The sequence below is a fragment of the Lepidochelys kempii genome, chromosome 15 (genome assembly GCF_965140285.1).
Source record: "Lepidochelys kempii isolate rLepKem1 chromosome 15, rLepKem1.hap1, whole genome shotgun sequence".
In the NCBI taxonomy this organism is placed as follows: domain Eukaryota; kingdom Metazoa; phylum Chordata; order Testudines; family Cheloniidae; genus Lepidochelys; species Lepidochelys kempii.
In genome coordinates this window covers 17533771-17559128 of record NC_136394.1, presented here as the reverse complement: position 1 = coordinate 17559128, position 25358 = coordinate 17533771, and the positions used below count along the sequence as shown (strand labels likewise).

Below are 25358 nucleotides of genomic sequence, written 5' to 3'. Positions count from 1 at the left end.
CAGATGTGGCCTGCGGGCCGTAGTTTGCTCACCCCTGTTATAAAAGTTCCAGTGTGAAATAAAACAAGCCCCTAGCTTAATGGCTCCTGGATAAATGCTTATAAAGATGCTAACCTATCCAAATAAAAATCTGCATACAGTATATATACACACAGCTGCCCTTTAGAAAAACTCATGATGAAAGCTGGCACTTTACACACACACAGAACTGTCAAGAGTATTTATCACTGTCCACAAAGAAAAACTGCATGTTTCTGAATAATGGTTCACATTTGGAATTGAATAGTCAGCAAACGGGCCCAAACTAATGCCTTAAGTCTGGGTCCAGGGCTGTCCTTACCCATATGCAAAGTACGCAGCTGCAAAGGGCATCAGGAAATTTGGGGCACTAAATTTCCTGGTGCCCTGCACAGCTGCGTGCTGCTCCAACTTTTCCACAGGGCCCCACCGCTGCTCAGGCCCCTCCTCGCCCCTTCCCCGCCCCAACCCTGCCTCTTCCCCGCCCCCACTCCCCTGAGCTCTGCAGCAGGGTCAGGCCTGCACTCACTGGCGGGGAGAAGTGCAGTGACCCGGCCCCAGCCACGCCGCTGGTGAGTGCTGGGGGGTGAGACCCCTCTACCCCCCAAGGCAGCCCACCCTCCCACCCCACAGAGGCCTGAGGCCTGCCCCCCCCGCTTCCCCTCCCCCACAGAGGCGTGCTCCCCCCCGCAGGGGGGCTGCATAGGGCCCCAGAATAGCTAGGGATGGCCCTGTCTGGGTCCCAGGCTCCCAGCTGCTGTCAGTGTTCCCTCTAATTTTTTACGTCCATGTGCGGAATGAATTTTGTTATGTGCACCAATATGGAGGTGATGTGTGATGAGGGTGAGGTTGAGGGGTTCAGCGTGTGGGAGGGGGCTCAGAGCTGGAGCAGAGGGTTGGGGTGTGTGGGGGGGTGAAGGCTGTGGCTGGGGGTGCAGGCTCTGGGGTGGGGCTGTGGATAAGGGGATTGGGGTGTGGGAGGGGGCTCAGGGCTAGAGCAGAGGGTTGGGGTGTTGGGGGGGTGAAGGCTGTGGCTGGGGGCGCAGGCTCTGGGGTAGGGCTGTGGATGAGGGGATCGGGTGCAGGCTGCCCCAGTGCTGCGGCAGGGAGAGAGTACTCGCCCCAGCCCTCTCTCACTGCAATAGCTCGGGGCCAGGTGAGAGGTGCCTCTCCCTGACTATGGCAGCTCCAGTGGGGCCGGGCTGGGCTGGTCCTGGGGAGGGGCACCTCTCCCTGCCTGCGCGGCCCTTGGTGGGCTGCAGCTTACAGGGAACTTAGGTTGGTGTCTGTATTTGGCCACTGATGAATACCCCAAAATCGGGTTCAGATTTCAAACTAAGTTTCTGAGTGTTCAAAGCTGGGCTTTAATTCCTCCCACCACTGAGATACAAGGCCTGATGCTCTTCTCACGTATACAGATATAATGGTATCCATCTCCACAGAGCTACTCTTGGTTTACTCCAGTGTCATTACAGTAACTCCTCACTTAATGTCGTCCTGGTTAACGTTATTTCATTATTAGGTCGATGACCTATTAGAGAACATACTTGTTTAAAGCCCTACAATGTTCCCTTATAACATTGTTCGGCTCCCCCTGTCCCGTGTTACCCATATGAAAATATGCAGCTGCGAAGGGCACCAGGAAATTTGGGGCACTAGGGACCAGGTCAGGGTGCGGGGGCTTGCCCTGTTCCACCTACCCAGCATTCCAGCCAAGGAGCGGGTCCCCACCCTGTTCCCCAGCAGGAGCGGATGGAACGGGGCAAGTCCCCACGCCCCGACCTCCCCGGCTGGAATGCCCAGTAGGCAGAGCGGGGCAATGGTTCCCAGCCAATGGGAACTGCTAAGTCGGCACTTGTAGCGGGAGCAACACGCAGAGCCCCCCTGGCCACCCCTCCCCCTAGGAGCTTTAGGGACATGCCAGTCGGAGCTGGGTAGGGAGGCTGCCAGCCCCACCAACCCTCCCCCTACACCAGAGGGGTCCTGGGCCACCCCCCCCCAGCACCCCTGGACCACACACCCCCAGCACCTGCAGCTCCCAGCCCAAGTTTTAGTCCGGGGTATATAGTACAAGTCATGGACAGGTCACGGGCCGTGAATTTTTGTTTACTGCCCATGACCTGTGCATGATTTTTACTAAAAATACCCATGACTAAAACATAGCCTTAGTAATTTGGAATCCAATCTTGGACCAGTAAAGTCAATAGGAGCCTTGCCATGCATTTAAAATGGGAGTAGGACTGGACTCCTAGGGTAGGATGTTCAGAATTACTTAACACTGGAGTATCTCTGCTCCCACTGACGTCAGTGAGTGCTGAGTACTTTTGAAAATCCCACATCTAAAAACATAATCCCTGATCATGGGGTTGCATCCCTGACCATCTTGGCTAATAGCCATAGGTGGACCTATCTTCCATTAACTTATCTTGTTCTTTTTTGACCCCAGTTATGCTGTTGGCCATTGCAATATCCCATGGCAATGAGTTCCACAGATTAATTGTGCACTGTATGGAAAAAGTACTTCCTCTTGTTTGTATTAAACCTGCTGCCTATTAATTTCATTGGGTGATCCCTGGTATCTGTATTGTGGGAAAAGATAAATAACTCTTCTGTATTAAACTTTTCTACGCCATTCATGATTGTATAGACTTCTGTGGTATCTCCCCTTAGCCGTTTCTTTTCTAAGATGAACAGCCCTAATCTTCTTAGTCTCTCCTAATACGGAAGGTGTTCCGTACTCTTCATCATTTTTGTTGCCCTTCTCTGAACCTTTTACAGTTGCATTCAAGGTATGGGTGGACCATGGATTTATATAGTGGTATTATGATATTTTATGTCTTATTTTTTATCCCTTTTCCAATAGTTCCTAACATTCTGTTAGCCCTGGTCTACACTAGGAGTGGGGGAGGGGGAGTCGATGTCAGGTACGCAACTTCAGCTACGACAATAGCTGAAGTCAACGTATCTAGATCGACTTACCACGGTGTCTTCATGGCGGTGAGTCGACTGCTGCCACTCCCCCGTCAACTCCGCTTGCGCCTCTCGCGGCACTGGAGTTCCGGAGTCGACGGGAGAGCGCTTGAGGATCAACTTATAGCGTCTAGACTAGACGCGATAAATCGACCCCCGATATATCAATCGCTACCTGCCGATCTGGCGGGTAGTGTAGACCTACCCTCAGTCTTTTTGATTTCTGCTGTGAGCGAAAGTTTTCAGAGAACTATATACAGTGATTCCTAGGTCTCGATCTTGAGTGGTAACCACTAATTTAGAACCCATCATTATATATGTGTAGTTGGGATTATTTTTTCCAACGTCCATCAGTTTGTACTTATCACCACTGAATTTCATCTGCCCTTTTGTTGCCGAATCACTCACTTTTTTTAGATCCTGCTGTAAGTCTTAGTTAAGTCCAAACTGGCTGGTATCTTGAATAATTTTGTACCATCTGCAAACTTTGCTACTTCACATTTTCCAGATCATTAATGAATATGTTGACAGCACAGGCCCCAGTACAGATCCTTGGGGAACCCTTCTGTTTACCTCTCTCCATTGTGAAAACTGACCAATCTGCATAGCTGGCTCAACCCTGGTCTTCTCCTCTGAGATGAATCACAAGTAGTGGGAGTTAGGAGTCTTGGATTTTATTCCTGGTGAGTCACCATGGGTCAAATTTTCAAAGATATGCATGCACCTGAAGATGAAGATAGGTACCTAGGGTGGGATCCACAAAGGGATGTAGGCAACTAACTCTTGTTTTTAGGCACCCAGGTCCTGTTTTTTAGGTATCACTACAATCCACAAAACTCACACTCAGCTGCCACCTAACCTTTTAGGCACCTATGTTTTTGCCTCTGGGCATATGCATGGCCGTCTCACTCTAGGCGTCCGGGCAACTATCTCCCACCTGAGCCTGCACGCACATGCCTCGTGATAGGCGTCTGGACACGTTATCTCCCACCTAAGCTCCAGAGTGATTCACAGACTCAAAGAGATAGGCACTCGGCCACCTAAATCACACGCAGGGACGTGATCCAGTGGGCATTCTTAGAGGCAGGGCTTAGCAATCACCCCTCTGGTCAACATCTCCCATTAGCTACTTTAGGCGGCTCCCCACCCCGCCCACTGAATTTGTGGATTGCAGTCTAAGGCACCTATGTCCCCTCATTCATTATCTAGGTGCCTAGGCACCTAACTCAGGCTGCCTGAATGGCAGTTTTGCTCCTAGATTTTCTAGATGCCTGAAAGTTAGGTGCCATAACGCTAAGCATTGCAACGTCTAAGTCCCTTCATGGATCCCACTCCTGTGGGTTTTCAAAAGAGCTTAGGCATCTAACTCTAACTGATTAAGTGGGAGTTAGACCCCAGGTGCTTTTGGAAATAGCAGTTGCCTATCTGCATCTTAAGGAACCTAAATATGGTTGAAAATTTGGCCCCATATGACCTGGGGGGCAAATTATTAACCTCACTGTGAGTTAACCCTTAAACTCGGTAATCATATTTACCTTAATCAGTGTTTGTAAAGGGCTCTGAGATCCTCATCTGAAAGAAGCTATATAAATAGAATATGTTTATCACTGGCTCCTGTCTGGAAAGAAATAGCATCACTTGCATGAGCAGTTACGGCTCATTCAAGGGAACAGTGAAGAGAAGATACTGAATGCCGGAGAGAAAATGCACTTTGCAAGGGGCAGGGATCCATTTGTTTTGCGACCTCCCCCAAAGCAGGCTCTGTTGCAAGCTGTGTGTGAATGACTAGTGGAACAGGGACAAAGTGAGACAGTAATTCTCTCATTTTGATAGTTTAAAAGAAATAGTCACGTCATCGTTCCCATAACGATAGACAAACAGTTTTTATCCTGTTCAATCAGCTATGCCCCAGCACTAAATTAAACAGCCATTTATTTTACAACATATATTTAAAAATCTCCACTCTAACTCTAGCCTTAATCATTATCTTTTTTAGTGTTCAGTGCTACTGTGTTTGTTCTAAGCCTGCTGGAGTGAATCGCTGTTTTAATGCAGCCGCTTTCAGAAGCTCAGCCCTCCACTGCACCATGCTCAGCTGCCTATTGTGAAGGCAATGACTTAAATCCAATGTGCCAGCATGACACAGGGGATACTAATCGCAATCACATCAGTCAGGCTATCTTCTCAATGAGAGCTACGTTATCCAATGCCAGGCCCCAGATTACCAATTCAAGCAAGTACAAGGAGGAAAAAAACCTTTCCATTTCAGAAACCGACAGAGCGTATCCACAATTTAGCTTCATCCGTGCATTTACAGCCAGCTGAAGATAAAAAAGGGAGGGGAAACGAAACCAATAGCAAATGGGCTGCTTCGGAAACCCTACTATTTGCCTTGGCTTTTTTTTTACCCCTATCCCCCATTACCTCGTGGAAAAACTCCAGGGTCCATGAAAGTTGCCATGCTGAAGTTTGCAAGTACGAACAAGAACACGAGCCCATTGTACACAGGGATGGCTGGGGAGACGGCTCTTGTTAACCAGGGGCACCTGCAGAGAGAAAGAATTAAAGATGAGGACTTTTTATGATGTAACAAGCAGAAGCTTCCTGTTCACAGCGTTCAAGCCTTACTCGCCCCCACAGATCATACAGTGGTTGAATTTGTTACCTCAGAGTTGAAACAACTATGACAGCTGGTTTCAATGATCTACAGTACATATTATCTGCCCTCTGTAAAGCAGCATAGTTCTACAGGGCAGAAAGGACTGAATTGTTTATTTGTAGGGTTCTTGTGTTATGGAGCAATCTTTTTTTTTTTTTTAATGACTTGACATTTTACTTGTTTGTGTCATTGCTGCACCCTGACATAGCATTTCTGTAATCAGTGGCAAAGATTCTGCTTTCAGTCACTAAAACAGAATAACTTTATGCTTTCAATTGGGATTACTCCTGATTCCCACTGGTGTTAATTAGAACTGAATCTTTCAATCATCAATCTCCAGAGGATGTACAAATAGGAAAACAAATAATTTCCATCAAGCTCTTATTTCCTATACAGTTCTCCCCAGTGAGAGCCCTTAAATCTGTAAATATCACTCCTGGACATCATTGCAAAACCTCTTTCTATGGGGGAAGTACAGGGTAAAAAGCGTTAGTTAAACCTCGTGTTAGGGGGCCAACAGAATGCAAGCATAGTAGTTAAAATACTGTGCATAGCATCTGCCATGTAAACTGTTTTCCAGAAGAAAGGAGATTTGTAACGAGTGTATAATTGATGAGTCAAGACACAGGAAGGCTATTCTAGCTGCAAATGAGAAGGCTCTTGCACCAAGGGGGATGGGAGTACCAGAGCAGAGCACAGATAATTTCCCTGATACACAGACTATACTTAAGATGATTTTCCTTGATAAAGGAATTTATTTATTCATTCTGCCATTTATACTGCTTATAAACGTAACTCTGAAACCTAAACGAAGTTTATTTTTCTCCATTGTGTACAGGGCTGGCTCTAAGACTTTTGCCACCCCAAGCAAAAACTTTTTGGCCGTCCCCGCTTTTTTTTCGTGCCCCCCTCCCCCCTGGCTCCGCCCTAAATCCGCCCCTTCCCAACCCCTTCCCCAAATCCCCGCCCCCACCTCCTCCCCCGGGCGTGCCGCATTTCCCCCCCCCACAATTGCTTCCTGCGGCTTCCCCCCCAGCCCTGCAACCCCCTGCCCTAGCTCACCTCCACTCCGCCGGCTCCCCTGAACACGCCGCCGCTCCACGTCTCCCCCTCCCTCTCAGGCGAAGGAGAGGCAGTGTGTTCAGGGGAGCCGGCGGAGCAGAGGTGAGCGAGGTGGCAGGGGGGAGCACAGCCTGGGCGGGAGAAGGGGGGAGAAGCGGAGTGGCGGCGGCGCGCTCCGGGGAGCAGACGGAAGCGAGCTGGGGCAGCGGGGACACATTTCTCGGGGCGGCATGGCCCGCGCCGGAACGCCGCCCCGAGAAATGTGTCGCCCCAAGCACCTGCTTGTTTTGCTAGAGCCGGCCCTGATTGTGTATATAGAGGTTTGTTATTGTAGGGTTCCTAGGAAGCTTACCTCCTAAAGAAAACTCCTGAAGAAATACCTACTTTAAAAATGGGAACAAAGAGGACCCAGGGAATTATAGACCAGTCCGCCTAACTTCAATGACTGGAAAGATACTGGAACAAATTATTAAACAATCAGTTTGAAAGCACCTTAAAGATATGAGGAATAGCCAGCATGGATTTGTCAAGGACAAATCATGCCAAACCAAACTAATTTCCTCTGACAGGGGTACTGGCCTAGTGGATGGTGAAAAGCCATAGACTTTGTATATCTTGATTTTAGTAAGGCTTCAGTCTCACATAACAGTCCCATAAGCAAACTAGGGAAATGTGTTCTAGATTAAATTACTATAAAATGGGTGCATAACTAGCTGAAAGACCATACTCAAAAGAGTAGTTTTCAATGATTCACTGACAAACCGTGAGGACATATCTAGTGGAGTCCAGTCTTGAGTCCGGTACTATTCAATATTTTCATTAATGACTTGGATAATGGAGTGGAGAGTATGCTTATAAAATCTACAGATGACATCAAGCTGGGAGGTGTTGCAAACACTTTGGAAAACAGGATCAGAATTCATAACAACCTTGATAATCAGAGAATTGGTCAGAAATCAACAAGACGAAATTCAATAAAGACGAGTGCAAAGTACTACACTTAGGAAGGAAAGATCAAATGCATAACGATAATATGGGGAATAACTGGATAGGCATTAGTACTGGCTGAAAAGGATCTGGACGTTATAGTGGATCATAAATTAAATATGAGTCAACAATGTGATGCAGTTGCAAAAAAGGCTAACATCATTCTGGGATGTATTAAGAGGAGTGTTGTATGGAAGAGATGTGAAGTAACTGTCCCACTCGACTCAGCACCAGTGAGGCTTCAGTTGGAGTATTCTAGTAATCATACTTCAAGAAAGATGTGGACAAATTTGAATGAGTCCAGAGGAAAGCAACAAAAATGATAAAAGGTTTAGAAAACCAGACCTATGAGGAAAGGTTAATAAAAATGGGCATGTTTAATCTTGAGAAAAGAAGATAATAGTCTTCTAACATGTTAAGAAAAACAAGGAGTCCAGTGGCACCTTAAAGACTAGCAGATTTATTTGGCATAAGCTTTCATGGGTAAAAAACCCCACTTCTTCAGATGCATGGACCATGCAGCTGAAGAAGTCCATGCATCTGAAGAAGTGGGGTTTTTTACCCACGAAAGCTTGTGCCCAAATAAATCTGTTAGTCTTTAAGGTGCCACTGGACTCCTTGTAGTTTTTGTAGATACAGACTAACACAGCTACCCCTCTAATATGTTAAGGGCTGTTATAAAGAGGATGGCGATCAACTGTTTTCCACATCTGCTGTGGTAGGACAAGAAATAATTGGCTTAATCTGCAGTAAGGAAGATTTAGGTTAGATATTAGAAAAAACTTTCTAACTGTAAGGTTAGTTAAGCTCTGGAATAGGCTTCCAAGTGAGGCTGTGGAATCCCCATCATTGAAGGGTTTTAAGAACTGGTTGGACAAACACCAGCCAGGGATGGTCTAGGTCTAGCCCAGCACAGGAGGCTGGACTAGATGACTGTTCAAGATTCCTTCTAGCCCAACATTCCTCTGATTCTATGGAAAAAAAGCATATTAAAAAGTCACATGGATTTTGCAAACAGAAGTAAGAAAAATATAGAACCAAAAAGTTTGAGTCCTCACAACTGAGAGGACACCTTTAATCTGTACCAGTCCTGACAGTCAGGCACTACCCCATGCCCATATCAGCATAATGCACTGCCCCCATTAGTGTATCTCATTCATCATCACCCTAGGTTGTGTAATCTTTGGCTGTTACTTAAACCTATATTTGAGCCAGACTGTTTGCAGTGCTGAACCCTGTCAAAAAAAGTAATACTCATAAAGCAACCAAACTTTCCCCAAATCTAATTCAAACTGATCTGTTCCAGACATATCACTTTAAACCGCTGTGAATGGTGCTGTTGACCTTGGAGAAAGACCATTAAAGAGGCCCCTGTGGCTAGTATTAGAATGACAGAGCCATTTGCATGTTCCGTCTGCTAGTGAATGAGCAATACACAGAGATTCTCTTACACTCCCCTCCCCTCCCCAACCACTATAACAGGACGAGGCGTCCGACATTTTACTTCACAGAGTGCCTGTAACGTTCTTTACTAACAACTAAGCTAAAGAGGCCTAGGTGCCTTTATTCGCTTCAGTCAGCATATATTTGCTGGATTTGTTTGGGAGTGGACCGCAGAACTGTCATGCTCGAAGAGACCAATATCCTGTCACCGACAATGGCCAGATGCTTCAGAGGAAAGTGTAAGAAACCCGGGAGTAAGCACTTATGGGATAAACTCTGCTCATGGAACTTCCTTCTCTAAGTCTGTTATAATTCCATTCCATCCAGCTACTGATGAATCCATTTTCCCAGTGAATGAGACAGGACATCTCAGCAATCAAGGATTATAAAGTTGCTCCTCACTTGTCAAGCAGGGAAGGGACAAGTCAGCAAACCAAAGGACAGGAAAGTCATTCTTACAGATAATTTGCCACACAGAGCAGGTCTTTAATGAGTGAAACTGCCTTGGATGATTAATGTGATAACTGTTAAAGTTCTTGTGTGTCATTTATGTTGTCATATTCCCAACAACCACAGCATAACATTAGGAAAACTATAACCACAAACTAAGCTGTTCATTTACTGGATGAGTAGCGCAACTGAAAGACTTCACGGAAGTTGAAATAAAGGGTATAGTCAGTCATCATAAATATTAGCCAGAAGCTCTGGTCTCTTCCTTTCTACTTTTTCCTTCCAGAATGTTTATGTAGCATGAAATATTGTGTAAAATGAGATCTTATGAAAGGCGCTTCTGAGCTTTTCCTCTGTAAATTAGAATGACAAGTAAAAGCAGAAACTGGGATCAAGCCAAAACCAATCTCAGCAAAGATATGTTTTTAAGAAGCCAAAGCTATCCTGAAACTTTAATACAATAATCTCAGCCTCTTTGAAGGAGAACTTCTGGGGAAAAAAAACAAATGAAAAGTACAGTTTGATGGGCAAAGGATTCTCTAGAAACAGCACATTCTAACTGTTCTTCCTTCACCCCCATTTTTAGGCAAAAAATAACAGAAGCCTTAACCGAAGTTTGGAAGTTTCTTTTGCTACTAATACTTTGTGCAACAAGTATGACGTTTCGCATCTTGCTATTTTTATGCCAGGAGGGGAAGTTCACAGTCATATTTATGCAGATTCCATAAGAGAGATGCCCTTCTCTTCTGGAGACTTCGATTCAAGTCTAGGCCAAGGCACAAATAAAAATGCATTTGGTGGCCTTAACTGCCTTCCTCCACCTCCATCTGCTTACTTTCCAAAATATTTCAGTGTCTTGACAAACTCCTCCTTAGCTTGGAGATGAAAAGCTTGCAGTTAACTATATACTTTGTCATCTTGGTACGTGACCAAGGACTTTTTGGACCTATGGCAACTCTAGAGTAAGTGGTTTTGTATTTTAAACCACAGTCCTGAACTGAATTAGTATGGTCTAACTTTCAAGTATGGACCAAATCCAACACCGCTAAATTGGAGATTTCCGCAAAATTTGCAGCCCAGTGCAGCAGAACTGCAAAAGTAATTTACTACAACTGCAATCCTACAAAATATGTCCCTGGACAGATTAACTATATTAGAATGATGCCAACTGCCTGGCAACAAGTGTGTACTTTTTGGAACTACAGAACTATTCCCAGTTAGGCTACCCAAGAATAGAGTAATTTTATTAATTTGCCATGGACAGTCACAGGAGGGGTAACCAAGGGTGATGCCAAAGGCAGCAATTGTACAACTTTACCTTGTGAGTTACCATATCTGTTGCTTCTGGGGTGTTGTTTTGCCTTTGATTTCAATGGGGCCATTATTTCACCCTTAGACTGGAGTCCCACCCGAACAGAACTAGCCCACTGCATATGTTATTGCCTTGTATTTCTCATCCCCCACTTTCAGAAGAAGCCAGCCCAATTTGCTATCTAGTTCAGTTGTCCAAATTCACTATATTACAGTTAATGTGTTTTCTTTTAATTTCCCACTCTTTTTACTTTGGAGATACCCCATCTCCAGTACCCAGATTTTCAGCAGTAATCCTAGTAAGGTATAAGCCAGAACTAGATGCATTTATTCAAACACTCCCCACTAAAAAACTTTAGGGATTCACATAAATTGGATCTGTATTCAAACCATCCCAGGCTTTGGATTGTAAGCCTAACTCCAACAGATACAGTTTTGCAGAACCAAAGCCACTCCAGTGTTGCCCAGCTCGAGGTTAGCACCATACATTTGCCAACATTAGCTATTCTTCACAGCATCCCTGTGATGTGAGCAAGTTAACCCACATCTAAAAATTTACCTGTGGTTTGAATTATTATTTGCTAAATGTGTTATCATGCCCTGTTTACCTCAGGTTGCTGTTTCAATGCCGTTGTGGCTTCTTCATCTCCCAGGGTGTCACAAATGACTACCTTGCAAGACATGATTTCACCCAAGCAGTGTGCAAAACCAACTTCTAGGGAAGCTGCCTTTCTAGGTCACTTGGTGGAAGGATGCCTCATTCCAACACAAAATGCTCCTAAGCCGTGATGATATTCTGACATTTATACTGGTACATTACTATTGTGCACCAAGGCCAATGATAAGTACAAAATGCAATTGTGTAAAATTTGGGTACCATTACTGTCATAGGATCAAAAGCAGTTAGAAAGACCCATCAGCACACTGCCTGCAAGACCAGCATACAGTTCCCTGATGGAGATTGCATTACAGAGTTTTTTCTGTGGTAGAAATAAAAGCCAGGCATCTTTGATGTGGATTTACATCCAGAAGTGGAACGATGAGGTTCAGCATGGCATCTTTGTTCCCTAAACCCCAGTCAATTTCCTATTAGATGAAGCTCTACCTCCTTGTCTTCACAGAAACACCTAATAACACTATGACTGGAGAAACCAAAGTGAGTGACCGTAGACAAGGTAAAAGATAAGGGAGGGGAGACAATGCCAGATGTTTTATGACTTCACGTGGTTTTGGTACAAAGCAACCAGATTTGTCCCACCTGGCATAACTGTAATCTCAAAGACTCCCTATCTCCTACAGAAGCTATTCCTAACATAACAATAAACATTTAAATTCAAGTTAACTGGAAATAAAGAGCACAATAAGCCCCCTGTTCCAAGTTTAATTTAGATCTCTAACCCAATGCAGGAAATCTGCAGACAACCGCTATTATTTTTCCCCAGCTGTGCTACAAGGAGAAATTCACCAAGAGAACAGCCCTTTAATTGTTTTGTTTACTACAAAAATTAGAGCCAGCACACACCAGAAGCACATATTGTAGACAGTTATGAATCTCTGAACTAAGCATACAATTACACAGGCAGCATTTTCCGCATAATTATACATCTTTGGCATAGAGCAATACTGCACATAACCCCTTGCAGAGTAATTCAGGATGACAGATTTAATCTCATTTATCTTATTTGCTCTCAGAACCCTGTCACAATAAAATGAAAAGTTAAAAAGATTAACAAATAAAACTTACTAGGTGTCAGATACACCTAAGCATTATCAACTGACTTCCTTTACTAAATTAAACAACAGACAATCTTTCTCAGTTGGTGCTAAGAAGTAGGTGTGTCGTACAATTACAGTTCATCTGTTTTTAGATAATTGATCAAGGTTATTTGTTCCAATACCAAATTAAAGTTTTATTTAATCCTATGGAAATCAAGACAAAAAAATACAAATGAAAGGAGCATAGTGAACATCAAAGAAACGTATTTTTAAACAATGAAATCTAATATGAATCCACTGTATTTGCAGGTGGGAGACCTGGGTTTAATTCCATGGTCATCATGTGGAAGACAGAATAAGCTTTGATACAGTGAAGGCCAGAAACTCTGAAAGCAAGTAGGCAGAGACTACTGCCTACCATACTTACCAATATTATATCACTGTTTCTTTGTACTCCTCCATCTGACTATAACCATTTGTTGTGTCTTGTCTTATACTTAGATTGCAAGTTCCCTGGGTCAGGGACTGTCTTTTTGGTCTGCGTTTGTACAGCTCCTAACATAATGGGGTCCTAGTCTATGACTAGGGTTCCCAGGGAGTATGGTTTTACACATAATAATAAATAAATAATAATAATAATAAAATTATAATAATTAATTAGACACAGGTACTGGAAAAGGGCCTGAGCCACAAAGCTTGAATCCAAACCCAATCTTCCCACCAAAATTAAGGAGGCTTGTATTAGGGTTTTGGGTTAGAATCATAGAATATCAGGGTTGGAAGGGACCACAGGAGGTCATCTAGTCCAACCCCCTGCTCAAAGCAGGACCAATCCCCAACTAAATCATCCCAGATAGGGCTTTGTCAAGCCTGACCTTAAAAACTTCTAAGGAAGGAAATTCCACCACCTCCCTAGGTAACACATTCCAGTGTTTCATCATTCTCCTAGTGAAAAAGTTTTTCCTAATATCCAACCTAAACCTTTTCCACTGCAACTTGAGACCATTACTCCTTGTTCTGTCATCTGATACCACTGAGAACAGTCTCGATCCAGCCTCTATGGAACCCCCTTTCAGGTAGCTGAAAGCAGCTATCAAATCCCCCCTCATTCTTCTCTTCCGCAGACTAAACAATCTCAGTTCCCTCAGCCTCTCCTCATAAGTCATGTGTTCCAGTCCCCTAATCATTTTTGTTGCCCTCTGCTGGACTCTCTCCAATTTTTCCACATCCTTCTTGTAGTGTGGGGCCCAAAACTGGACACAGTACTCCAGATGAGGCCTCACCAATGTCGAATAGAGGGGAACGATCATGTCCCTCGATCTGCTGGCAATGCCCCTACTTATGCAGCCCAAAATGCCATTGGCCTTCTTGACTGTTGACTCATATCCATCTTTTCATCCACTGTAACCCCAAGGTCCTTTTCTGCAGAACTGCTTCCTAGCCATTCGGTCCCTAGTCTGTAGCAGTGCATGGGATTCTTCCGTCCTAAGTGCAGGACTCTGCACTTGTCCTTGTTGAACCGCATCAGATTTCTTTTGGCCCAATCCTCTAATTTGTCTAGGTTCCTCTGTATCCTATTCCTATCCTCCAGCATATCTACCTCTCCTCCAAGTTTAGTGTCATCTGCAAACTTGCCGAGGGTGCAATCCACACCATCCTCCAGATCATTTATGAAGATATTGAACAAAACCAGCACGAGGACCGACCCTTGGGGCACTCCACTTGGTACCACCTGCCAACTAGACATGGAGCCATTGATCACTACCCGTTGAGCCCGATAATCTAGCCAGCTTTCTATCCACCTTATAGTCCATTCATCCAGCCCATACTTCTTTAACTTGCTGGCAAGAATACTGTGGGAGACCGTGTCAAAAGCTTTGCTAAAGTCAAGGAACAAGACGTCCACTGCTTTCCCCTCATCCACAGGGCCAGTTATCTTGTCATAGAAGGGTTGGCCTGTTTTGTGGCAGACTTCTTGTCTTGATAGTTTTGACTCAAACAAACAAACAAAAAGAGGCCCAAATCATTTCAGACCTAGTTATCTGACAGACTACCTCTCTGATAATGAGATATCTTAGCAGGTGATCAGCAGAGATACCTGAGATGACAATGCCCTGGTTTTGACGAGAGACAACTACTTGCAGGGTATTTCTCAGTGTGGGGCCCAGGATTCCGGAACTTGCTTCCCAACTGGACCTTACACAGAATGAATCAGGACACACTGAAAGGCCAATGTATTATTCCAAGCTTTCAAGTAGGGGGTGGGGTTTGCAAGACGGAAGGGACAGAAGTGGTGTGTGGGATTGCTGTTCTTTCTTAATGGCTGACTGGGTGAGGAAGAACATGTGATTTATTTGGTAAGTTAGGGAAGGGTTTTGTTTTATGGTGCACTTAGAGCAGGACAAGCAGGTAAGATCTGTATCCAAACTCCTTCAGAGTTCAGGGGTGCTTGGACGTCGTAGGTTCAGAACTGTTTTACGGTAACCTGCAACAATAACCTTGCTGCTGGTAACAGAAACCAGAGCAGGTAAATACTGTCTTAAGAAGCCTCCACTGCTTTGTTGGGAGCAGAAAGATAAGCAGAACCCTGTGTTTTTTAACAAATATGAAATAAAATGCAAAACAATGTATACAATTAAATAAAATGACAAACTCACTCGGCAGAGTCGGCTCCTGTCCCATGGTCCTTGGCCTGGCTCCTCACTCCAGGTGCTGCAGCTTGGTGCATAGGGTCACAGTGCCACTCTGGTTTGGCCCGGCTGCCCCTCCATCATCATGACAGCTGGGCCAAACCTGAGTGGCACTGCGACCCTGCATACCAGGTTGCAATGCCCAGAGCAGGGAGCTGGGCCCAGCCCTGCAGGACAGGAGCCATGGCTGTGGGGTGAGGGTGGGGTTAGTACAGTTCATGCTGTGGGGTGAGGTGCACTCTGTAACACCCCCTAGCACCGCCCACTCCCCAGAGGCAGGACCCAAACCCGCATAGATAAAATGAAATAATTCAAAATTCCCAAAAAATAATATGAGGGGGGGAGCATTTCACAGGACTCTAAAGATAAGGGAGCTCCCAAAAGTTCAGACAAACATCCAAGCTTTGAGCTGCTTATCCAAATCAAATCAGAATCTTCTAAGGTTTGCTTATATGACTACTGAACTGTATCTAATGTTTGATCGGAGTTTAGCACACCTCCTTCCTCAGGTGGAATGAAAAAATTTCTTTCTGTACAAAACACAAGGTGCTGGTTTACAGCTCGGAGAAAGAATATCTTTTAACTCAAATCAACAGTATTAGGGTGATGCAACAATTATGTGAAGTAATTGGCTCAGTGCTGTTCAGCCATGCAGACATAAGCAGCTCAGCAAGGTAGAGCCTAATTAGATAATAAGATGGGCCAACAAGAAGGCATAATTTGATAATCACCGGTATAAACTTCATTAGAGACCTTCCAATTAGCTGTTTTCTTAAGTTGTACCAGCCTGTTCTTGTTTGATAAATTCAGAGTTTATTTTCCTACACCCTCTTCATTAAAAACAAATATTTACTTGGGGTCAGCATTTGACCAAAAAATTGTACAGTAAGGGATAGTAAAATATCACTGGAATCTGGGCAATGGTTTGACATTAGTCATATTTCACTAGCATCTTGTAGCCCCAACCAAGATTGGGACCTTATTATCCTATGCATTGTATAAACAATCCCTGCTCTGAAGACCTTACAGTCTAAACTAGGGGTGGCCAACCTGTGGCTCCGGAGCCACGTGCGGCTCTTCAGAAGTTAACACGCGGCTCCTTGTACAGGCGCCCACTTTGTAGCGTGCCAGGGGATGCTCACTGCTCAACCCCTGGGTCTGCCACAGGCCCTGTCCCACACTCCATCCCTTCCCGCCCTCTCCCCTGAGCCTGCCCTGCCCTCGCTCCTCTCCCCCAGAGCCTCCTGAATGCCAAGAAACAGGTGATCGGGAGGTGCAGGGAGGGAGGGGGAAGCACTGATTGGCGGGGCTGCCAGTGGGTGGGAGGTGCTGGGAGCGGGGGATGGGGAGCTGATGGGGGGCTGCTGACATATTACTGTGGCTCTTTTGCAATGTACATTGGTATATTCTGGCTCCTTCTCAGGCTCAGGTTGGCCACCCCGGTCTAAACAGATGAGAGAAAGGTTAGGAGACGAAATACCTAGAGAGGAGAAGGAATTTGCCTCTGGCCACCTAGCAGGCCAGCAGCATAGCTGGGACTAGAACCTAAGCCTCTTGACACCCAGGCCAGTGGCCAAGCCACTAATCCATGCTGCTTTCCTTCTTTTAGTAGCACCTGTATTAGAGAGGGACCAAACCAAACAAACTTTGGACAAGTTCAGACTTGGATTTGCACGCCTGGCCCATCCTTGCTATTAAACAGAGCAAAGCATTTGGAAGACAGAGCCTTCAAGAGTTGTTTGGGAAAAGTTTGATGTGTACGGCACAGTCTGCACCTCATGGTGGGGAAACACAGCAGAGCCGTCTTAGACTTAAGTGCTGAAGAGCTGACGCACCTCTTACATATCTGAGGCCAGGAGGGATTTTTCAATTTATACACTGTTTTCCTGCCCAAAGTCACAGGTGAAGCAGTTTTCTGATGATGTACAGTCAATACAGTGACAAGAAAATATCTTCCATTTTTGGTCCTTGCTGAAGATGTTGGGGGATTATTGTACATCTCAATACATAGCCCAAGCACCTGCAACTGTAAATAAAGTCCTTTATAAACAAAAAAAGGTGTCACTGCAATTTTTTTGAGGTAAAGGCGCATGTCTGACATCATACACAATACATGGTCTTGCGTCAAAAGCACAAACCTAGGACTCCGGAGACCTAGGCTTTATTCCCAGCTCTCCCAGGCTTACTTTGATAAATTACCAAATCTCTGTACCTCATTTGTAAGAGTAAGGATAATATAGTAGCTACCCTGGCAACATACCACTGCTAAGAGGTAAATTAGTGATGGAAGGTGATACAAATGCAGAGTATAAAACAGTTGGGGTGTTTCATAAAAAAGGGAGTTGGGGGCAGAAAAAATAGAAGTTAGAGAATTTATCAGTTTTCATTATTGAAACTGATAAAGAATGGACTCTGACAATGTGAGAGGTGTTGCAAAAATATCTACCTTGAACTGTCAGGTGCAGTTATCCATCACAAAAGGGGTTTTTTATCCTCTCTTTCCTAGTGAAATATAGTTGTGAGACAGAGCCAGAGGTTCAAATCCATCTCCAGCTTAACTACATTTAATTATTCAAAGGAAATGTGCTGGGTTGAAATTCACTGAGGTTTAACAAGAGCTGATGGGGTTTCAGTGAACTTTCCATTACACCTTGGACTCATTCCAAAGGCTAGTTGTGCATGTCTGGTATAGTACAGATGAGAGGAGCCAAATCAATTAAAAAGTCAACTTGAGATATAATGCCCCTTGGTGGAAATTCTTATCTGGGCTATATATCAGCAGCACCAAGTAAAATCTGTTCAAAGGCTTCTCACACCGCTGCTTGAAAGCTCTATAGCCTGCTTCCTTCCTCTTTTTAAATAGTCGGCTCCCAGTTTATCTGAGAAAAGCAACTACTGCCATATGAGCTGATGTGGTTGAAAGATGGAAATAACTAAATCCATTTAGACTATAAACAAGCAATCACAGGCAAGGAGCGCACTCTATTCTTTTCACTTTGAAATTTGTATTGCCTCTTATGCAAGAAAGGATAAAACAGACTGTACTTTGTCCTCAGCACTGGAGAACCAAACTTACTCCAAATGAAGGCTTAAAACCATCATAAAGCACCTGACTGAGCAATACTAAGGCAGGAGGAGAAAATCTTGCTTGACTCCATTTGGTAGTCACCTTAGTTTGTAAGCTCTTTGGGGCAGTGACCTTCCTTTGCTATGTTTGTAAAGCACTAAGACACAGTTGTACATTTCCTTTTATCCATTTAAAAAGTGAAGCTTTTCAATTTCACCAAGCACTTAAGGCTTATAGTGTACTCGGGTTCTATGACATGTATAAGTCAGATCTGAGAACACACAGTATCATTTCATAGTCAAACACAGGAGCGTGATACAATTCATATCTGTAAGTGAAGCAGTAGAGATTCACACCATTTACAGCCTCAAGTGGGGGATGCCTGGTGAGCCACAGATGGAACAGCAGTGAACTGGAGTCTCCAGCTCCTCCCACGCAACCTGGAATAGAGCTTAGTGCTGCCCACAGTCAAATAGGAATGGACCTGGAGGACTGGGAAATGGACTAAGTCCACAGATCCAGTGATCTAAATCCTCCGTGTGAGGTGAGGTACAGAGCAGCATCGGCTGCTTTACCAGCCCACGGAGTAACAAAACACTTGCAGAGAGACCAGGCAGCCTGCCTTTAGGCTGAGGTGGAAAAGGAGGGTGATTTTTCGGATTGCACATACTTTTTGCAGGCTGGATGAATCACACACCTTAATTGGCACTTAAAATAATGTCATGTTTAAAGCTCTTGCAAGAGGAGACAGTCTTAGTGCTTTTCAGACTTAGTACTTCTCCCCCCCTCCCCCCCAGGGACACACACACACACAAACTCACTCTCCTGCTGGCAATAGCTCATCCAAACTGACCACTCTCCAAGTTTAAATCCAAGTTTAACCAGAACGTCCGGGGGGGGGGGGGGGGTAGAAGGGGGGGGGTGAGAGAGCCTGGATTTGTGCTGGACATGGCCCACCTTGATTACCATGCACATTGTAGGGAGAGTGGTCACTTTGGATGAGCTATTACCAGCAGGAGAGTGAGTTTGTGTGTGTATGGGGGTGGGGGGGTGAGAAAACCTGGATTTGTGCTGGAAATGGCCTACCTTGATTATCATGCACATTGTAGGGAGAGTGGTCACTTTGGATGAGCTTTTACCAGCAGGAGAGTGAGTTTGTGTGTGTGGTTTTTGGAGGGGGGTGAGGGAGTGAGAGAACCTGGATTTGTGCAGGAAATGGCCCACCTTGATTATCATGCACATTGTGAAGAGAGTTGTCACTTTGGATGGGCTATTACCAGCAGGAGAGTGAGTTTGTGTGTAGGGGGCTGGAGGGTGAGAAAACCTGGATTTGTGCTGGAAATGGCCCAACTTGATGATCACTTTAGATAAGCTATTACCAGCAGGACAGTGGGGTCGGAGGAGGTATTGTTTCATGATCTCTGTGTGTATATAATATCTGCTGCAGTTTCCACGGTATGCATCTGATGAAGTGAGCTGTAGCTCACGAAAGCTCATGCTCAAATAAATTGGTTAGTCTCTAAGGTGCCACAAGTACTCCTTTTCTTCTGACATTCAAATGTTTTCCTTATAAGGTCAGATCATGCCCACCTAACTGATATGAGTAATCCCAATGAACGCAGTGGGAAAATTCACTTCCATTGCAGTCTATGAGTGGACATTAGGGATGAGTGTAGCTGATCATGTATATAGAGAAAGATTTTGCCCACTGTGAACCATTTCTTAAGATCCTGTCATCGACACCTCCCCTTCCAGTTCCAATCTCGTTCTTTCCCTGGAGCCATTAGAGTGTTTAGTAGCATGAAAATAATCAGAATGTACCAAGGAGAGAAAATGAAAATAAACTGACTTTAACTGATGGATGCTTCTACTTGACTATATTTGTTCCTATCTCCAAGTGTAAGGCTTTACATTTTGTAGCACTGACTCTGCTGATTTCAGGCCCCAGTGCTTTGGTATCTCCAGGTCACTCTACAGTTTGGTTCAGTGTTCTCCCTAACTGTTACCTGTTCTATTCCAGATCACAACTAAGTTTACCCCCAAAGAAACTCTGAACATGAAGCAGCTATGTGTATCCCTCTCTGCTTTTGACTTTAATCGGTCATATATCCCTTAAAAAATCCCATAATGAAGTCCTAAATCAAAGTTTTGATTAGCAGGAAGCATCACTGCATGAAAACTATGTTTATCTACCTATTTATATGGCTCTCACCAACACAGTATCACAATTATTAAGGGATTTTAACCCCACCATACCCTTGTGAGGCAGGGAAGGATTACAGAAGGGGAACTGAGGCAAAGAATAGATTAAGTATCTTGAGACAGACATGGAATTGCTATGCAATAATTTAAAATACTGAGTGTTAATAACATTATGAACACTGTATGTGACCTGGTTAATAAGGTAAAGTTATTGTACATGGGGTATAAGACTTTTCTCTAGGACTGTATTGTTCTAGCTAAATAGGGGGTTGAGGAAAAAACTAGCAAGGAAGCTAGGGTTGCCAGGTAGTACTGACTGGACACCAAAAGTCCAGTTACCTGGGTAACAGTCTGCAATCGGTTTCCGTTCTGCTGCCAGGAGGGAGGGAAGAGCAGTTGCTGGAGCAGTGCTCAGGAACTGCCTGGCTCCTGCGGAGAGAGGTACCGGCGTCCAGGGGGAAGGATCCTGAAGAACATGGCATTTGAGTGGGGCCGGTGGCTGGGCTCACCGCTGGGCCCCCTTCTTAGCTTCCTTTGTGCCCCATCCCCAGGGTGATGCCCCCCATCCTGCCCCAGTCACCCCTCCACCTCCAGAGCACGGCTCTCCCTCAAACATCCTGCCCCAGTCACGCCTCCACCCCGGGAGCACGGCTCTCCCTCAGACATCCTGCCCCAGTCACCCCTCCACCTCCAGAGCGCAGCTCTCCCTCAGACATCCTGCTCCAGTCATCCCACCACCCCTAGAGCCCTGCTCAGCTGGTCGGGGGAGGGAGGTGGAGAGAGCAGCGAGTGATGGGTGGGGGTGGGGGGGATAGGGCCTCAAGGGAAGAGGCAGAGCAGTGGGGAGGGAGGTTCCAGCACTGAGTGTCTGGTTTTCACAAATTAGAAAGTTGGCCACCCTAAAGGAAGCACCACAGGGGGTCCACATAAGCAACCCAGGCTCTGAGACTCAGGGCTGCAGGTTTTTCTTTGCAGCATAGACATGCCCACAGAAAGAGGTGCTGTGGAGGCATCTGAAAGAGCTGTGTCTTTCCCCAGATCCAGGGAATGGTAAGCCTTGGGGAAAAGCAGGCCTGAGTATAGACGAGTTTATTGTTTTTAAGAGCTGTTTTCTCTGAAATGCTTTTGTTCCAACTACATAATACTTTGCTTTAAGAAGGCTGTTTGGTCACTGGATACCATTGTCATAGCTCCCAGAGGGAGATACCGAACCCAAGTCCAACCAGCCAAGGTATCATGGGTAGTACCTGGGGGCTACGGCCTACTCAAAGAGTGGAAGAATCACATGATTCCACGCAGAGACAGGTGACAGCTTGAGGCCTGACACTGGAGAGGGGGTGAGCTCAAAGGAACCAGGAAAGGTCCAAGATGCCGTTAGCCCACAAACATGACATGACTTGCCCAAGGTCATGCAGCAGATCTGTGGTTCACCTGGGACTTGAGCCCAGTTTCCTGCACCCCAATCCATTGTCCCCTCCACTAGAACAATTCAGCATTGTGACAAACAGCAACTTGAACATGGAATTGCTCTGCAAACTAGAGATTTCGGACGACAGGTGCTGTACGTAGGGGAGAATTGTTATTCTTAAAATAAAATAAATCCCTTTAAATGTGACTAACAGCTCTTTTCCTACAACAGAGAAGCCAGGAAGAGCAGGAAAGGCAATATGCAGGAAAAGGAAAGCGAGCAAGATTTGCCAACCAACAAAACAAACAAGACCCGAATGAAACAATGGTCAGAGGTTTTTAGAATCTCCTAAACTTTAATGTATTATTTGTATTACAATAGCACCTAAAATCCCCAACAGACCAGTGCCCAACTGTGGTAGGCACTGTTCATACACAGCATGTAGACTAAATAGACACAGGAAGTATTATCAGAGCCCTGTGTAGTCCAAATTCTTCACCAATGTTAGTTTATTCAATTCTCATCCTTCCACACCTTTTAGAATTACACACACACACAGGTATATTGACTAATTTTGTATTCAAAGATTATTTTGGGGGTATTTTTTGCACTATGCTCTCCCGGTCTTCACAGTCCCCAGTTGTCGTCATACTGTCCAGAAACTCAGAACCTCCTTTCCCACAAAGAGACCAGAGAAGAGGGAGCTTGTAGCAAGCTTTAGTGCTTCTCATCCCCAATTGCTGAGCCTTGGTGCTGCACTGTTCTCCAGGCAGCTCAGTTCCCCAGTCTACACTTGGGGCTCTGCTCCTTGAATGCAAACTGTACTCAGGCGCTGGGTACACAGAACCATGCAGGGAGTATTCACTTATAAACCAATTAAACTGCCCTTGTGAGGAAATCTTGTAAACAAGTTCTAGCAGCCTAGGGAGACAAAACAAAACATTGGATGTCTGGCTGCTGCTAAGTGACCAATTCCACAGCAAGAGAGCTGAATTCTGTGGAAAAATGCCAAATTTTACAGCCACAGAACTGTAGTTCCTGGCATCCTGACTAAGATTAATGGGACAGTTCACACCTCTCAGAGCCATTGTTTCAGGCTGTCTGCAGACTTGGGCAAGCATCGGTTTTCACTGTTCACTTTTAAAAAGATTACGTTAAAAACTATGAGGGCTAGAAACAATTCTTTACAAATAAAAGTAAAGATTCTGGAGCCTAATTTTCTATTGAAAGAGCTGAATTTTGCCACAAGCTCCATGGGCACAGAGTACATGGATTCCTGATTATCTCCATTTTACAGATATGGGACTGAAGCACAGAGTAAGGGACTCAGGCAAGGTCACACAGGAAGACTGTAATAGAATCAGGAACCCAACCCAGCTCTCCTAAATTCTAGGCCAGTGCCTTAACCCCAAGCCCCTCCTTTCTTTTTCACTTTATCAGACCACTGTTTTCGATTTCCTATGTTACCCCTTAGACACTCAGAAGAACAATCTGGCTCCCTATTATGGAGTTAAATACCTGGCCTACTTTAGTTTGTCCTGAGGTGTTTAAAAACAGTGGAGTGGAGGAGACTCCTCCAACCACTATATCCCACGTTAGTGGAGTATAGTTTGAGAGGACATTGGTCACGCAAGCAAATGTAATAAGGATTCTTCACAAAAAGCAGAGGAGGAAAAACAAGATGTGCAGCTGAACACTGCAATAAAAAGCTCAGAGCTACTGGATGACGTTGAAGTGAATGAGGCAACAGAGCTGGCAAATGCTCATGTCCAGATACAGACAGACAGTCCCGGATTTCTATTTATTGTGGGGACTGTCGCAGGTTTAATTCTCTTGGGAATGTCCTTGATTTCCTTTCTAATTCAGCTCTTCTTTGTCCCAGTTCCACACTTCTCTGCGCATTCTACCTGACCACACAGCAGGGAATTTTGTTGTTGTTGTGAGTTATAAAAGCTAGTACCTGCTAGTCCACCTATATCACAGTTCCTCTGCCGTTCTCCCCAACACTTTACCAAGGGTAAGAGAGAGGCCAAACTCAGTCCTACCATAAATCCATTCATTTCAGTGAGGTTAAGGGTTGCCAACTTTCTAATAGCACAAAACAGAACACCCTTGCCCCGACCCCTTCCCGAGGCCCCACCCCTGCTCACTCCATCCGCCCACCCTCACTCACTCTCACTGGGCTAGGGCAGGGGTGCAGGAGGGGTGAGGGCTCTGGCTGGGGGTAGGGGCTCTGGGGTGGGGCCAGAAATGAGGTTTCAGGGTGCCAGAGGGGGCTGCAGGCTTGGGAGGGGGTTGGAGTGCAGGAGGGGGTGAGGGCTCCGGCTGGAGGTGTGGGCTCTGGGATGATGGGTTTGGGGTGCAGGAGGGGGCTGACAGCTGGGGCAGAGGTGTGGGAGGGGATGCGGGCTCCTGGAAGGAGTTAGGATGAAGGAGGAGGCGGCTCAGGGCATTGGAAGGGGGTTGGGGTGTGGGCTCCGGCCAGGCAGCGCTTACCATAGGCAGATCCCAGAAGTGGCCAGCATGTCCGACGACTTCTAGGTGCGGGAGCCGGGGGTTCTGTGCACTGCCCATGCCCACAGGTGCTGCCCCCACAGCTCCCATTGGCCACGGTTCCCTCATGGTCACCCTTGAGCCTAAGGGCCGGACATGCCAGCCGCTTCCGGGAGCCATGCAGAACTAGGGCAGGCAGGGAGCCTGCTTTAGCCCCCCGTGCCGCCGGGCGGACTTTTAGCAGCCCGGTCAGCAGTGCTGATTTCAGCTGCCAAGGTCCCTTTTCAAACTGGTGTTCCAGTTAAAAACCGGATGGTTGGAATTGGCAACTCTCACCGAGATTAGACTAGGGGAGTATTCGGCTGACGTACGTTAGGGAGGGAGGGGGACTGTTTCAAAATTAATTATGAGCAAAATGTTTGTCTTTTTAGACCTTTTTATTCCACCTGCTGATTCTCTGCACTTTTGGCAAGGAAGAATGGTCGCACACTCACATAGCAATGCCCAAAAATACTGTGCAGTCTTCCTCATTACCTTTTATAACATTTAATAGTACATTTACCACTCACGAAGGTGAGAGACTCCTTGCACTGACTTGAACTAGATAAAATGCAGGAAGTACTTTGAGTGCTTCCCAGCACAGCTCTCCCCCTGCACCTCAGTGTTGATCTGCAACACCCCCTCACACTCTTCAAACAGATATTACTCATCTGCGTCACAGCGTGTAGTGTTTTTAGGAAAGTAACCAACATGAAAGAGGAAAAACAACACTTACTCAATGTCAAATCTGGGTGTTAAGACCCAGATCCTCAAAGATATTGAGGCACCTACATACTTTTGAGTATCTAAGCCTAAGTCCGTAACTCCCCAGCTCTGTTGTAA

The 25358-nt window shown here is 45.5% G+C and overlaps 1 protein-coding gene across 4 annotated transcripts in view; it reads right to left on the bottom strand.

Moving 5' to 3' along the window:
* The window catches only part of ZDHHC8 (zDHHC palmitoyltransferase 8), a 182393-nt gene that overhangs the window by 32475 nt on the left and 124560 nt on the right, over positions 1 to 25358 (bottom strand). For all 4 annotated transcript variants that reach the window (XR_012155058.2, XR_012155060.2, XM_073312853.2 and 1 more), the window contains exon 2: positions 5413 to 5534. Coding sequence is in view for 2 of the 4 variants with exons in the window: in XM_073312853.2 (XP_073168954.1) it covers positions 5413 to 5534 (122 nt within the window). In the remaining 2 variants the exon portion in view is untranslated. The remainder of the gene's footprint in view (positions 1 to 5412; positions 5535 to 25358) is intronic.